This window comes from Ailuropoda melanoleuca, chromosome 3, assembly GCF_002007445.2.
Source record: "Ailuropoda melanoleuca isolate Jingjing chromosome 3, ASM200744v2, whole genome shotgun sequence".
Classification (NCBI taxonomy): Eukaryota; Metazoa; Chordata; class Mammalia; order Carnivora; family Ursidae; genus Ailuropoda; species Ailuropoda melanoleuca.
The window spans coordinates 117,690,468-117,707,216 of NC_048220.1; the positions used below are offsets into that span (position 1 = coordinate 117,690,468).

Here is a 16,749-nt window from a genome sequence, read left to right on the forward strand (position 1 = left end):
CTGGTCTTCCCTTTTTCATTAAAAAATGAGGAACCAACCCTTCTGAACTCTCTCAATCCATGTACTTTAGGGGTCAATGAACCACCAGGCCTTAGTCCCAGAGCTCAGAATATGAAGAAATGCCTGATCAATTTGTGTAGTCTCCTCCCAGGCCACAGTGATTGGCCCAGAGAGGAGGAACCCAAGCCTGGCCAATGAGAGTGGACATTGAGACTCCGATGGGTCCACTGAGAAATGGCCACTCTTTTCCAGTGGGGAGTTATGCTAGTAGATGGCAAGTCTTCGGTGCCTGGTGGCCATCTTGCCACCACACCAGAAAAGCCTGCTTGAAAATGAAGCCAATAAAGGGGAAAGCATAGCACAAAGATGGATGGAGACAAACGGCTGCTTTGGCTCAGATCAGATCTTCCCTGAACTCGATTTGCCACTGGACTTGAGAGTCCCAGGAGCCACCACATTACCACCTCCTCTTCCAGCCTTCTGCCACCTGCAAGTCAACAAGTCCTGCCTGCAACGAGCTCTGTCCTCAAGCTTTAAAGGGACTAGTGCAGCACTTCTCTGAAGAAACAAGTATCTATTTTCCACCATGGAGGAGGAGGCGAGCAAGTCAAGCCACAGAGCAGGGCTAATCAAAATCTTGGCAGAATCATTTGGTCCTGGTTTCAGAAAGCCTCGGGAATGAGGTGCTGAACTAGTCTCTTTATGAATCCATGAGGCAGCAGGCCTTAGACACACCCCACCAGCTTTAATGCAGGGAACACTAACTCCACAGATGTGCACATCAGCCAGGTGCTTCGGTTCACACTTCAACTACAGCTAGAGTTCAGAGGAAGGGCCTTAGATTGGGAATTCCTTTTTGCTAGGGGGGTGTGTGTGTGTGTGTGAATGTATGTGTGTGTGGGGATATGTGTGCATTGTTTTTGTTTGTTTATTTATTTTTGCTTACAATTACATAGCGGCATTGAGAATCCATGTTTTCCTGTCTGTAAGCTTTTGGAAGAATTCCTCATCACTCTTCCACCCTCTGATAAGCTGAATAATGAGAACTGGAGAGGTACGGGAGAGAAAAAAGCGAAAACCAAACCAAGACATCTGTCCCACAGCAATAAGTATGCAGAAGAAACAATTACTTGTATTTGTTTGCTTTCCCCCTCCCTCAAGAAAAATCACCATCAAATATTTACTTCAAGTATAATGTTCCAAAGCCAGGGAGGAACGTTTCAAGCCTGAAATGCAGGCAGGCTTGTGGCAATGATGCCTCGGGAGTTTTCAGAGCCTAGCACAGTCCTGATGGTGGAGGGGAGATGAGGAAGAGATAAGGTGAGCGCCCGGTTTACCAGATGACCAGGCTCTGAAGAGGCGTGGGGACAGGTGCTGGCCCAGGGACAGAGTATAAATATAGGTCTTCAAGCCTTTGTCATCTCTTAAATACGCACACAGTAGAGACAACTCTCCATGCAGTATTCTGTCATGCTTGGAATACCTGAGGTCAATACATAGGGCTTTTGAGGGTGACACACAAACTTACCTGATGAATTCCACAGAATAGTACTGAATGGGGGAGCTTCCTTCACTCTTTCCAGGTTTCCAAGAGATGGCCACCTCAGAATCAGAGACCACAGTGACCTGTGGTTGCTGGGGTGCTGTCGGCGGCATGCAGGAACCTAGGCGGGACAGCAAACACCCAGAATTGGCTGTGGTCTTTGCTGCTGCAGACATTTAATATATAAAAAGCACGTATGCTTCCTACAGCCTAAACACCTCTGTTCAGAACAGCCTCCAAATCCAAGCCAAACACACACACACACACACACACACACACACAATCACAACTGGATTTACCATGTAGGGTTTGAGATAATGAGAGCTAGTCTTTCCTCCTTCCCCCAATGCCCTGGCTGAAAATCTAACTAAATTACCACCACACCATTGGCCCTGGGACACACAATGGTGCATACCCTTTAAAGCCCTCAACTACCCTCCCACCTCCTAGTAACCTTTCTTCTCTGTATATTGGAATTGACACCTGCAAGGAAAATGAAATGCATAGCATTACTGTCACTCATGTTCAATTCTTGTGCATGTGTGTGTGTGTTGCCCCCACCATCAGAATGCATAACAATGGTAGGACATTTGGGACATGCCCTCACGTGTAAAGATGTAAGAGTCACCCACAATCCTATCACCCCAAGGAAACTGCTGTTACTATCCTCGTATCCAGACTTTCACATCTCTCAGCCTTTACTTACACTATTGCTAATGCCAGAAACATTTTTCTTGCCATCTCTTCCTAAAGTAATCTTATGTAGTTTTCAAAGCGGATCTTTCTAAAACACTCCCTGAGCCTTGGGGTGGAGGAGTGCTCCCTCCTGAGTGCTCCAAAGCCTGCTGCACCGACCTCAGATGTCCTGGAGCTACTCACCTACCGTTTGCTTCTCCCTCCACAATGAGTTTGTGAGCGATGATAATGGAGCCACCTTTGTCCCCCAGTGTCCAGCACAGTGTACCTCAATAAGCCTTCAGTGGGTTTCCTTTGCCTATAAAATCCCCTCTCCCACTCCCCCTCCTCCCCTTCCTGATTCCCACTTACTGGTCAGACCTTCACTTAGCCGTCATCTCCCCAGGGAATTATTACCTCACCCCTCCATGGGATCTCCCTTTACATGTTCTTACACCACTAGATAGCATCTACCACAATCCATTGACTATACCTTAACCAGGTAATGTCTTGACCCACTCCACTAAGTTCTGAGTGGGCAAAGGCTGTGCCTGTTTTGGTTCACACCAGAGCCTAGCATGGTGCCTGGCACATAGTAGGTCCTCACTAATATATAGTGAATGAAGGGATGAATGAACAGCACCCACTGCTTTCCTACTCATAATGAACTGAACCCATTTTACCTTGGGGCAACGTGGTCACATGCTGAGGAGAGCTAAGCCGCCCTTTGCCAGTCCGGCTGTAAGCTGCCATTCTCACTTGATATTCGGTACCTGGTTTCAAATATCCAATCACTTCCTCCTGTCAATAATCAAACAGGAAATGTGTCAATGACCAGTTATTTTAGAGCAAACCAGACAATTTCCATAAGGGTTGTACCTCGAGGCCCCTGTGAAACTGCTTGGGACAAAAATTGTTTTTCTTTCTCTAGGATTGGCCAAGTTTTAAAATTTGCAAAAAGGAAAACACCATCACATATTTCCCACAACTAGAGAATTACCCTTTATTGGCATCTATACACTATTCTAGAACTGAGACTCAGTCGCCTTACCAGCTCTTGCTTTTAACATTTGAGTTCCTAGATCAGAGTACTGGGCTGCTAATATTCAGGTAATAATCCTTTCCAGGGCTGGAATCCATCAGTTTTTTCTCCGCATCTGCATGTCACAGATGCTCAGAGACCAGCTGCAACAGCAAATCAAGGTCTTGATTTGTACCAATGAAGTGGGGACTCAAACTTCAGTTCTCAAATTTTAAGCTGCATCAGAATCACCAGGAGGGCTTCTTAAATTGCTGGGCCTGCCCCCCGGGGTTGCTGATTCAGTACATCTGGGAAGGGGCCTGAAGAATTTGCATTTCTAAGACGTTTCCAAGGGCTGCTGCTGATCCAGGGACCCCACATTGATGAAGGATGTACATGAGCTTCACCTGCACAGTGTCCCTGACCCCAAGGCCCCAGCTGAAGAAGACTTGCTCCACTTCACGTTTTGGTAAAAGCAACATGTCCCTGGGGCTACAGTGCTAAATAGTAAGTGGGAGCCTGGGAATCCCTGGGGGTCCCAGGACACTACAGTGGAAAGGACACAGACTTTGAAATCAATTAGTCATAGGCGAATCCTGATTCTGCCACTTATTTATTGCTAGCTGAGGCCTTGAAACTAAATCCCCTGAGCCTCAGTTTCTTCCTCTGTAAAATGGAGATATAGAACTAATATTTGGGATAATGTGCGTAAAGTAGCTGGGACCAGGGATATATCCTCAAGAAATGGGTTGTCGTGATTCCTGTCCTGCGGGAGGCCCCTCCTCTTCCTGCTTACCTAGCTTCCACCACTCCTCCGAGGCCCAAACCTTCCCCATGACACCAGACTACCCAGACCTGATCTCACCCTGCCAACGGTTGTGCCACTAATTTCGCACTTTTATAAATTACAAAGCATATATTACTATTTCTCCTCTGGGATTGTAAGCCCCTGGAGAGCAGGGACCCTGTCTTGGACTTCTTCATAGCCCCCTTGGCAGATGATCAAATATTCATTGTTGCTAAGGAGAATTCACCCGCTGATCAAAACTTTTTAAAAGGACTCAACAAAGAGTTATCGAATACTTACTACAGGAGTCCTTAACCCCGAGTGCACATTAGAATCACTAAAACAATTACCAATGCCCGTAGTCCACTCCAGACTACTTCAGTCAGAATCCGTGCAAGGCAGGGCCCTGCGTGTCAGTGTAAAGCTCTCAGCTGAGGCTAATGGGCAGCCAGGTGCACGAACCCCGGGTCCAGGGCGCGGCCCACCCCCTGCATTCTGCATTCCATCTGTCGCCTGCCTTCCCCTGTGACTCCATCCCCTCCCCTACCTACCCAGTGCCTGTGTGAGTACTCACCGTGCTAAGTCTCTCCCACCTTGAGAAGGGCCAACTGCTGCCCAGCACGCATGTGCCCACCTCCTCTCCACGGCGGCAGCTTTCTTAACGGAGCTGCCTCTACGTCCTCACATCTTATTCACCCCTCACCGGGCCTCTCTGCGGTACAAACCTACTGAGATGTTCTTACCAAGCGCCAAGTTCTCCCTCCGTGCTTGCTTCTTCCAGTTCCCTAAATCAGGAAGGGGCTGGTGCAGGATCAGGCTCTGATGGCTGCTGTAGGGCCTTGGGCAAACCCCCTGCAGCTCAGCGTCCTCGCCTGTCCTCGCTTGGGGATCCTGGGGAGGACGGCCCAAGGTGGGACCCGGCAAGGTCAGCACACAACTTTGTAGTAAATCCAAAGGGGATGAGTCTCTGAACTTGACTTTTTGTACCTTTCAATACTGTCGCCTAGCCTTGCCTCTTCAATTTCTTGGTTCCCTTGGAAGCCATGACTCTGCTCCTCCTTGGTCTCCTTCTACGTCTCTCATTGCTCCTTCTCAATACCCTCCACCTATTCCCCATTCTCCGCTTGCCCCACAGATGGTGGTTTTTCCCAGGAAGCCATCCCTTGCCATCTTGCCCTCTCACTCGGTCGTCTTGCCTGGGGAAGCTCATCCACTACTTCCTTAGCTTCGAGCAGCACCTTCGCTTGTCACCCCCCAAATCTGCCTCTCAGCTCTGACCTGCCTCTGGATGTCCAGACGTTGCTTTGCAACTGCCTGTGGAATATCTCTACCCAACAACCACACGGCACTAAGGTTCAACATAACCAAAGCTCAACTAATCATTTCTCCTCCCACTACTGAAAACACAGTAAGAAATCGCTTCACCTCTTGCGTTTGCTCTCTCATTACCCACACCACAAATTCTTGACACTTTCCTCCCTGTGTTCACACTTCCTCTCTAACCACCATTCAGCCAGTTACCAAAACTGTCACTGGGACTCATTCATGTCACTTGAATCTGTTTAGGTCATCTCGACCTCATGACACTTAAGTCCAAGTCCTCATAATGATGACACTGGGTTCCGATTCCCCCTGCCACCCAAGCTGCCTACACCACCAGTGTAGACTCCACCTGCTAGAGTTATCTTCCTAAACCTCAGATCTGGGCATGTCACTTTCCATTTTAAAATCCCCTTAGAATGGCGTAGTTGTGTCCCCCTCTTTATCCTTCCAGCATCACCTCATGTCACCTCCTTGCCTTTCATTCTACATTCTGATCATACGTAAGAACTTGGCAGGGCTCAAATTTATGCCATTCAATTCTTTGCCTCTGGGCCTTTGAACCTGCTGCTCCTTCTACATGAAATGCCCTTCTCCCCACTCTTGCCTGGCTCACCCCTGCTCATCCTTCATGACTCAGTTCAGCTGAGACATTACCTCATTTCTCTGACCCCCAGCCTCCAGTCTGGTTAGGCGCCCCTCCTCTATGCTTCCCTGGCGTCCTTGGTGTACCTGCATCTTAGCACCACTCACCTTCAACTGTTAAGTGTCTGTTTATTTGTCACTTTCTCCGCACCCACTTGAGGGCAGGAGCAAGTTCTTTTCCCTCTGGCAGCCTAAAGCTTAGTAACGGCAGGTAGCAAGTGCTTACGCAATGCTTTTTAATGAATGAATGAGTAAATGAATGAAGGAAAGTGAATGAGTGAAAGAAATCAAATCAAGGTGTCCGATATAAGCAGATTACCTCATCAAGAGCCAGCTTCTATGACTGACCCCTCCACCTTGATTAAGAATATCAGTACCCCTGCCCCAGGCCCCGGGGTTGGCAACTCCAGAGACAGGCTGACTTTCTCTTACCCACCTCCCTCCAGCCACCTCCACGTGCCTTTCTGACCTGCTCCCTTCCTCCACTTCCTGAGTCCTTACCTGGGCCATTTCTACAGCCTCCCTGGGGGTGTCTGTCCTCCAATGCCCCCTCCTCTCCTCTCTGCTCCGCTCCATCCTCCATGCAGCTGCACGAGGGGTCTTGGCTGAACATACGGACCTCACTCCAAGCCCCCTTCAGGTCCTAACTCCCTGCATCCATGCCTCCAGTTCTATTATCTGTCCCTTGGTTCCATGTCAAGTCAGATATTAAGAGACTTGAGGCAGCAGGTAGATATAAAGTTTCTCACTTCTCTCTCATCAGCCATGCCCAGGCCCTTCCCACGAGAGCAAAGTCACACTTTCAAACCAATGCCCTCACAGACTTTTGCTTTAGGATCTTTCCCCCTGGAAGTCCTTATGCTGGATGACATATGGGAGGAGCGGTATGGTTATAGATTATTGTAGATATTAGCTATGACCCAATACCAAATACAGTTACTATTACTAGGTATTGTGTTTTCTCTGTTCCAGGAACACATAGCTTGATTTAATTCTTTCTTCAGTCCTATGAGGTAGATATTACTCTTACTTTCATTTACAGAGGAAAAAACAGAATCCCTGAAAAGTTAATGATTTGCTCAAGAATATAAATTTATTAAGTGGCAAAATGGGGATCTGAACTCTGCTTTGTTTGACTCCAAGGCCCAACTTCTAACTCAATAATACATGTACAAAAAAGTTTAAATAATATTTAAATCATAAAAAATACTTACCATAACACTGAAGACCAGATTATTATTTTATTTATAAACATGGAAGTTTATGTACTGAAAATTTAAAAGTTATCACTGAAAACCTGAAAAGGACTGGAATGTGCGGGCCATTAAAAAAAAAAGTTATCACTGAAAATCAAGAGACATTAGACTTGCTCAAGTTGCTTATGTAGGTTAAAAAACAAACTCTTTATAAGAGATGGAAGATAAGCACTACCTTTAGCCCAGGTATATTCTGATACGTAGACAGGTAGAAAGTGACCCTCCCAAAAGCCAACCATTTCCAGTCTTTTCCTGTTTTGACCAGCTAGTTAGTGGCATAAAGGAATGAGGGTTAAGGGCACTGGAACTAGGGCCATGGAAAGAGGAGCTGGACTCAATGATTTAACCATCACTTCTTTCTCTGACATCAATCCCCCCAAATGTAATCTCTCACTATATTGTGACTAGGGATAACCCTTGGATTCTTTATTAAAATACCTCATAATTCCATATATCTCCCTATTCCCATCTTTAAGTGTTTTGTAATTACTTGCATCAAACTCTATAAGATACTGTATATGCTCTTCTTGAAATAAAATAACCAAGCATTTTGTTTTGTTGCCTGGTGGAAGTTTGAGAACAAGTCAAAATGCTTCTCTCTCTTGGCTTTTATTTCTACACAAGTTAGTGAGAAATAGGGAACGAAACTGCTTTCTTGGAGTAGAGTCCAGAGTGAATGCAGCAGTCTCCACAAGGCCCTTCCCACATCTTTTTGGGGGGATGAGGGGGCAGAGCTGGATGTTTCACTGCAAAATAACCCTGCTGTGTGTTTGTCTAGCCCTTTCTAAAATGCAAAACCCCAAAAAGCTGCCCCTTTTGTCTTCCCAATACCCCCCGTGGTTATCATGTGATGAGAGAATTTACATTTATAGAAGAGAAAAGCAAGGCTAGTTAGTTCATTGAGTCCAAAAAGAAAGCTCAACGACTTAAGTAATGACAACAATGGGTCTGGTTTCCCTCATAAGATACACCATAACCTAATATGCTTCCAACTGCCCAACTCTCAAATACAGCATATCAAATTTTCAGGCTAGCACCTTCTTTTTCAGATGTCCAACTACCTTTTCCACGTCTACTGTACCAGTCCCATTCCCTCCATTCACAGTCTGTGACAGGGATGACTGATTGTCTCCTCATATCCATTTTCTTCTTTCTTATAATAGAACCCCTGTATATTAGTTGGGCCAGCACCACCCAAAGACTACATCTCCCAGCATCCTTTGCATCCATCTCTGGCCATGTGGCTAAAGTCTGTCCAATAGAAATTGAGTTAAAATGCTGAGGGCGACTTCTGAGTTATCCTTTTATAGGAAGGACTGTGTTCCCTTTCCTCTTTTCCTCATCTATTGGCTAGAATGTGGATGTGCCAGTGAAGCAATTTGGGCCATGGGAAGGAGGGCTAGAAGGGTTGGCAGAGCAATGAGATGGAGGATTCCGGGTCTCTGACAGACAGAAGCCACCAAACTGGGTATAGCCAGATAGGTTATATCTTGAAGGAAGCATGAATGCACATTTAGTTAGAATCGCTATTATCTCAGCATTTTGGACTGTTTGACTTTTATCCTAATCATTACTTAACCCAATGTCCAAAACCAATCTGGATAGCTATGTACAAGGAGCCCCTAAGAATATGGGACTACTTTTAACTGAATACCTCTTTGCAATGATAAAACCATGCTGAATGACTCTGAACTTCAATCTCTAACCCTGATTTCAGATTCCACCTTACCCCCTTCCATGCCATACTTTTCTGCTACTGCTGGAAACTCAGGTCATTTGTTTCCAGAAATGAAGCTAGATGGGAGCTACTATACCATAAGGGCATCCAGGGAGCAGAGCTAAGAGAAAGCATGAAGCAGGAGAGCACTAGACCAGGAGCCAGGAGACCTGGGTTCTGCTGCCAAATAGCCTTGCGTTCTTGGAGAGGCCACTTCACTTCTCTGGGCCAAAGTTTCAACACCAAAATTCTACCGTTGCTCTAAAATGACCTTGTTGGTAGCTAATAACCTTGGATTCAACTTCACAGTTGACTCTACAAGTTGAGGCTGGGCCTTGGTTGTGAATATCTAGCATCATTACATGGAAGGCATCAGAGAAACAGAAAAGCGCTATCTTCCAAACATCCTTCTTTCAATGGCCCTGAGGAAGGCTATGCAGGCCAGAGTGGAGGGAGGAGGTCGGGAGATTTTATTCCCTGAGTGCTCACAGAAAGCTAGAAAGCATCTTCCAGAGTTTCTCAGGAAGGGCAGCATTGGCTTTGGGGCTGTACAAATCTTCCTTGTATGGGTCTGTCCTGTGTACTGCAGGGAAAGCAGCGTCCCTGAAGCTTGTCTACGAAAATATCCACACTTATGTCCATATGCCCCAGAGGGAACAAAGGAACCCCAGCTGGGAACCGTTACTAGGTTACCCCTTCATTTTACAGTCAAAGAGAGATTCAAAGGGGTTTAGTTGCCTTGCCCAAGATGACCCTCGCTATGATGACAGAGCTGGGACTCCATGCAAGTCACATGATTCCTGCCTATGCCTTCTCTCTCTAACCTTGGATAAGACCCAAGTGCAATCACTGTTCTGGGTCAACCAGACCAGTGGACTCCAAAGCAGGATGATAGTGTATCCCTCTAGCTGAGCAAGATAATCTTCTGAAATGCCAGAAGAAAAGAACTATTTCTATCTTATCTCCTCCTTTAAGATTCTGTGGAACTTTCTAATGTACATAATATACTAGTAGAGTAGCATGTGTATAATTCATATGTGTGTGTGTGTTCAAATATTTTTTACTGATGATATGAATGATCGGAAAGTGTGGAGCCCACAGTTTAAACACTTGCTTGTTATTTCCAACTCTAAAATACGACCAAATCATCCTGCTTTGTTTTACTACTTATTTTTCCAGGTTGAAACCTGCAGGTTATTGTTCTAAGAAGGTAAGTGTCAAATGTTAACCAACTCAGAAGCCTCCATATAAGCAGACCGTCAAAGGATACAACCGGTGGTCAACCCATCTTCTGTTTAGCATTCAATCCAGCAAGTTAAGCACTTTGAGATGACCTAGTCCTAGCTTACTGGGGAGGTGTGGAATCCTTAGAGGAAGTGAGGAAAGGAAAAGGACTGGAATCCTTAGCAGAAGTGAGGAAAGGAGGACTGGATTCCTTAGCAGAAGTGAGGAAAGGAGGACTGGATTCCTTAGCAGAAGTGAGGAAAGGAGAAGGACTGGAATCCTTAGCAGAAGTGAGGAAAGGAGAAAGAAGGCGGGGGAGGGGTACCACCCTGCAGAGGTGCTCACTCCTTTAAATATCTTCTCTCCTTTTCAGTCTTTTTCACCTAGTTTTGAACAGAGCTTAAATTACTTCAACCTTTAAAAACGTTCCTCTTAACCTTACTCTGCCGTGTGAGATGAAGCAGCAAGGAGGAGAATAAAAGTGACTTCTTTCTAAATGATTAAAAATTCACCTGGTATGCTCCACAGTCCCTGCTTACACCAGAACTAAGCACTCTCCCTCGGGCCTTAATCAGTGTGAGCAAGATGCGGGAAAATCCATGTTTTGTGAAAAGAGACCCCCTGAATCCTGGGTTGGGGCAAGGGTTTAACTTTACTGAAGCATACTTACAAAAATCTTCCGATGATCGGACTGTCCCTGCAGAGGAGAAAAAAAAAACCAAAACAACATGAAGGGAAAGGACAACTTACAGGTTGCAAATAAACCCGTAGAGTAGCCCCCCTTCTACAGACAGCCATGGGCAGCGAACACACAACTTCTGTCTGAATTCTGTTGACCGCTCCCTCAGTTCTTGCTCCGTGTCAGCTACGGTGCTGAGGGCTCCAAGGCCACGACCCCATCTATTGATCGCAGCGTCCTCACACTATAGGCTGATACGATACAGGGCAGAAGGCTACCAAACTTTCTCTGCTCATGGCACCTTTGCTGTCTCAGGAATATTTTCACAGCACCTCTAATGCCAAAGAAATGCCTAAGCGTTCCGTTCATTCCGTAGTTATACTCAAACACCCTGGTAGTGGCAGTTCACACAGATGTCTCTCTTTCCCTTGAAAAGCTGCTACATTCCCCAGCGCCCCTGTGAGCTTGCTGCACAGCCCCGGAGCACCCTGGCACACAGTTTGGAAACCCCAGACTGCTATCTATGATATAGATACTATTTGGCTCCCTGTTCTGTCCACGAGGGAACTGAGGTCCGGTAAGGTTAGCCTGTTGTGATACAGCACGCTAAATGCAAGTTTCTGAATCCAGAACCCACTGTTATATCAGACCCCTGCCCTCTTCCTGAGTCACGCATGACTTCCTCTCTCCATTCTGGATATTATGCACCTCCCCCCACCTCCCCACCGGAACACACGAGCACACGGGCATGCTCACACACATGTATGCTTGTCCTCTTGGTTCACACCATTCCTTTTGATTTCAGTGCTCCTCCCTCTCCTCTGCCTTTCCAGAAATTGCCCCTGCTTCAATTCTCAGCCCCTAGTTCGACAACTTGCTATTATATTAATCTCTCCCTTTTGGATACTTCAGTCTGTCTATTAAATGGCATGTTAATGACATCTGGTCTTATGTTGCTTTCCAGCTGTTTATCAGCAAGAATGGGATTTTCCCAATAAGACTAAACGCTGCCCAAGAGTAGGGACTCTGTGTTATCCTATGCTGGGCATATAGCAGCAACTGTGAAAGTTTGTTGAAATGGGCAAGGTATAATTTGATAGCATACTCTAATGCCTAGATGTAATTAACAGAGAGAATATATTTAACATAAAGGCAATGATCATTAGGAACGATCAGTAACATCTATCCGGCTTCTTTACATTTTAAAACCAAAGGCTTTAACATATGCCATTTTATTTGGAACTCACAACAGTGTAATTATTATACCAGTTTCATGGGAGAAAGGTAAGGCTTAGCTAGGTGAGGTGACTCTGGCCAAAGTCACCCAACCTGTAAGGATGTCGGAAAGCCCAGGGTGCCTATTTTCCTCCTGGCCCCTTGCTTCACGTTTGCACTGCAGTGCCCTCCCCAGAGAATACCCTGCCAGAGTATTCAGGGCAGGATCTCGATTCCAGAGGCACTGTCCAGACTCCAAGACACCTGTCACAGCACAGTGCCCTCGCTGCCTGGACTGTGCTACAGGCTGGTGGCTGGGGACACTGCTGCCTCCTTGGTGGGGTCCAGGTGTTTGTTCAAATTTCCAGTGCTGAGGTGGCTTCCTAGCTGGGCTAAGCCAATCTCCCCTTTTAGGATAAAGTAAACCACAGAGGTTGGGGTTGAGGGCTTCTAGGGCAAATGAGGGCAGCTGGCACAAAAGTCTGAGATTAAAAGCATATCATGCAAAGGACACACAGGCCGCAAACGTACACCTCTTCTTTTTGAAGAGCTTTGGTTAATAAAAAAAAAAAAAAATGCCAGAGCGGGGCTCCGAAGTCTGTCTACGAGGGGTTTCCAGTTGACTCTGTTCCTCACTAATGTGTGGTTTGGGGATAGTGATTTCACCTGTCTGAGTCTCAGCATCCTCGTCAGTAAAATGAGGTCATAGGACAGTTGCGAACATTAAATGGGAAAGCAAATGGAAAGCAGGAGGAACAGTGGCTGGCAGGTAACAGGTATCCAGCTATCGCTGTAGCTACTTGTCCTGGCGGACAAGCGGGTGTCTGCGCCGAGCCGGCCCCGGAGAACATGGAAGTCACAAACACCCAGCTGCCCCCGCCCTGCGGCACTATTCTGGGCGCTGGTGCTAATGCTGGCAGAGCGATTCCTAGCCTGTCGGGTAATAGTAGTAGAACAGGGAAGGAGGAGGGGAGTGGAGGAAAGAAAACAGAACACGCCTAAGGCAGGAAAATTCACCTAGGGAGACCTTGACAGGAAAGAGAAGAGAAATAGAGAGGCAGCAACTGGTTAGTGGAAGGACCGGGCGCTGAGCTTGACAAGAAAAATAAACAACTTGGACCGTTTGAATATACATTCCGAATGACATCATTTTCTTCTGCATTGTGTCTCCAGGCACTTGGGAGGATACAGATGTGTTGTATTTATTTATAAAGCTTTATTGGGGTTTTTCAAAAGTCGGAATCAAACTTCATGAAGGAAAAAAAGGGGGAAAAACAGCTGTAAGGAGGCTGTTTTCTCACCGGATGCATGGGGTGGGCTGAGTCGAGGCTGGAAGTGCTTGCCCAGAACTTTCTGCACGTGCCTGCCTTCCTGGAGATGAGGCGAGGCGTGTGATGAGGGCATGTGCATGAAAGACGTGTGTAAATTATACACACGTGGTTATGACATATACAGCGGTGCACAGACACGCACATGATTAGAAATCCTTCTGAATATCACTACAATGCCAAGCACAGGCATGCTTTTGAGGGGGCTGCCTTGATGGGGCTACTCACCGACGTCATGCCGTCCTGGCTGAGTGGCACAGGGTGCCACCGCTCCTGCATGGATTTATCCGCGCCGACCTCAGAGTAGAAGATCTGGAGAAGAGGCGGACATCAGGGTGACAGTGGGGCCAGCACTTCTCCAGCAGGTCAAGGGTCTGGGGTTCTAGCTCCACTCACCACCACAGTGGGTTCCAAGGTGCGCTGCCTCGCTGACCCTACTGACCCCGTTCTACAACAAACATAGCTCCCCCCACCCCAGCTGGGCTTGTACACTCATGAGCCTGCAGAGGCCAGGAGGGAGCCCTGGATCAGTGACGTGGGAGGGAGGGGGTTGGCCCCAACCCCTGCTTGTCTTCCCCAAACCATGACTTTCTCAGGTAATCTTCCATCGTCCCACTTTTGATGTAACAGAAGTTTAAAAACACATTTCTCTGCCTTAAGAAGACAATAGGACGAAGGCCTATTTCTGGGGAATTGGAGGCAGTAGAGAGTTACAGGTCTGGGTGATATGGGGAGCGGGGGCGGGTGTGTCCCATCTAAAGTGGGCAGCCCAGTTCCAGTGGGCTCGGTGCCCCACAGGAATATGGGCCCAGTATGATCAGTACTCTGGATATTCCCAGAGCTTTCAGAACTCCAAATTATCTGAAATCTCCTAACTCCTAAAAGTTGACTCATTTTTGAAAACTCTGTTCAAACAAAACATGCTGGACTGAAATCAGTGCAGTATAACCTCTGACAGGTAGGAATGCATTCTTTGCTCCCTCCCCCGCTTTGTCTGTCCATGTCTTTACTTTAATTCAGATTTTACAGTATTTTGAACTTGTTGACAACATTACACAGTGACTCCCTATTACTTCCCATGTTTCTGCTTTAGCCTCTGAACTTGACTGTGGGCAGCTGGATAGCAGGAACCACATCTACTCAGTTTCTATTTTCCCATCCCTGAACAGAGCAAGGACTCCATAGATCCTAACTGACTTTCAGGCACTTACAAATACCCTTAAAAGGGAAACATTTCCTCTGGTTTCTGGTAAGGAGACCGGGGCAGTGATTAATCGGGAGGGTTGGTATAAGGAGGCCCTATATAGGAGGAGCAGGGGTGGGAAGGGCGTAGATTCACCCCTACGACACCCATGACGGAAAACCCTGTGCCCAGGTACTCACAATATAGCCAATGACGGGGATCTGGGGTTGCTTTGGCATTTTCCACTCGACTCTGAGCGCTGTGCAGTTCAACGACAACACCACGATATCGAGAGGAGGCTCCATCTTGCCTGCCACAAAGCAAAAGGGACGGTGTTAGAGGCTGCGCGTGTGCCTTGCATGTACTTACAGAGGGACAGCAAACGTCAGGATGAGGCCGCAGGCCAGAAATCAGCCCTCTTGGCCTGCCACACCTGTACCAGCTGACCTCACCAGAACCCTGCTGTCCTCTCCCAACCCGGCAATGGTGTGTTTCTCAATCCTGTCTGCAGCTTCTAACACCCCGGGGACCAGCAAAGGGAGGCCAAGCACTTCCGACTTGACTCTAGGAGCTTGGAATGTATTAAAGCAAGATGATGAAACTGTTTCTTTCTACTTAGTAACATACATATGTTTTATAGGTATGTTATATAGCTATGTCTGTTTACATAGTTCACTTATTCTTATTATGGAACATCTCAAAAATATGGTTAAATGTCAAATGGGGTTAGGAAACTTCAAATGTTTTACTGTACCCCTATCTTAAATAATTTTATGGTTACAAATAATAAATTTTATGTTTATAAATATATACAGATTACCAAAATTTAGAAATAAGTCCTGTCAACATTTGAATACAGTACCTCCTTTTGGTTACATGCAACTTTTTGTAAGATATCCATATGTAAATATAGATACAGATATGTAGATATAGATATATACACATACATATGTATGTATATATTTATATATGCATATATAATTTTTATTTTTCTTTATTGTGTTCATTATAGAGAATAAATATGTATACATGTATAGTCATAATTTTAAATCTTATTTTCACTTTGTGTGTGTGTGTATATATATATAACTGACAGTATATATTTATCAATTAATTATTTTTAATGGCTGTTAGTTCTTCTATATACAGTAGTTCCCCCCTACTTTTGCAGGATACATTTCAGTGGATGCCTAAAATCACAGATAGTACTGAACCCTATATATACTATATTTTTTCTTATAAATATATACCTATGATAGTTTAATTTATTAATTAGGTACAGTAAGAGGTTAACAATAACTAATAATAAAATAGAAAAATTACAGTAACATATTGCCATGAAAGTTATGTGACTATGGTCTCTCTCAAAATACCTTATTGTACCATACTCACCCTTCTTCTCGTGATGAGAGATGATAAAATGCCTACACAATGAGGTGAACTGAAGCGAATGACGGAGGCACTGTGATGGAGTGTTAGACTACTACTGACCTTCTGATGATGCGTCAGAAGGGGGATCATCTGCTTCCAGGTGGTTGATGGTGGGTAACTGAAACTGCTGACATTGAAACCACAGACAGGAGGGGGACTACTATACTGCTTATGCTGCCATTTACACTATTTCTCCTTCTACTACTGTTAGACACTTAATTTATTTCCAGTTTTCTGCAATTTTAAATAATGCTCATGAGGGGCACCTGGATGGCTCAGTTGGTTAAGCGTCTCCCTTCAGCTCAGGTCATGATCCCAGGGTCCTGGGATCGAGGCCCACCTGGGGCTCCCCCCTCACTGGGGAGTCTGCTTCTCCCTCTCCCTCAGCCCCTCCCCCACCATTTGTGCTCTCGCTCTCTCTCAAATAAATAAAATCTTTATAAAAAAAATAAATCAATAAATAATGCTCCATGAGGGCAGGAACTAGGTATGTCCAGTTCAGAGCACAGAGACTAATAAATGAAAGAGACTGAGTGGATGAATGTTCTTCAGTTTGATTTCTCACTTGTCAGTATGTCCTGATGATGATCCTTCTTTTTAACAACTGTGTAGAATTCTCCAGGATATCAGTTAGGGTACTGTGTCTGCAATTCGCAGAGATCTAATGTATCAATTTATTAGACTGCTGCTGGGGCCTCCCACCCATGCTTTTAATAACAGAAACC

General features: G+C 45.8%; 1 protein-coding gene across 1 annotated transcript in view; it reads right to left on the minus strand.

Annotated features, from left to right (window-relative positions):
• Positions 1-16,749, minus strand: part of EGFLAM (EGF like, fibronectin type III and laminin G domains) — a 184,051-nt gene that overhangs the window by 102,036 nt on the left and 65,266 nt on the right. The window contains exons 2-6 of the mRNA XM_034656987.1: positions 14,794-14,903; positions 13,639-13,722; positions 10,859-10,885; positions 2,902-3,019; positions 1,529-1,664 (exon numbers count right to left, since the gene is read on the minus strand). Of these exons, the coding sequence (XP_034512878.1) occupies positions 1,529-1,664; positions 2,902-3,019; positions 10,859-10,885; positions 13,639-13,722; positions 14,794-14,903 (475 nt within the window). The remainder of the gene's footprint in view (positions 1-1,528; positions 1,665-2,901; positions 3,020-10,858; positions 10,886-13,638; positions 13,723-14,793; positions 14,904-16,749) is intronic.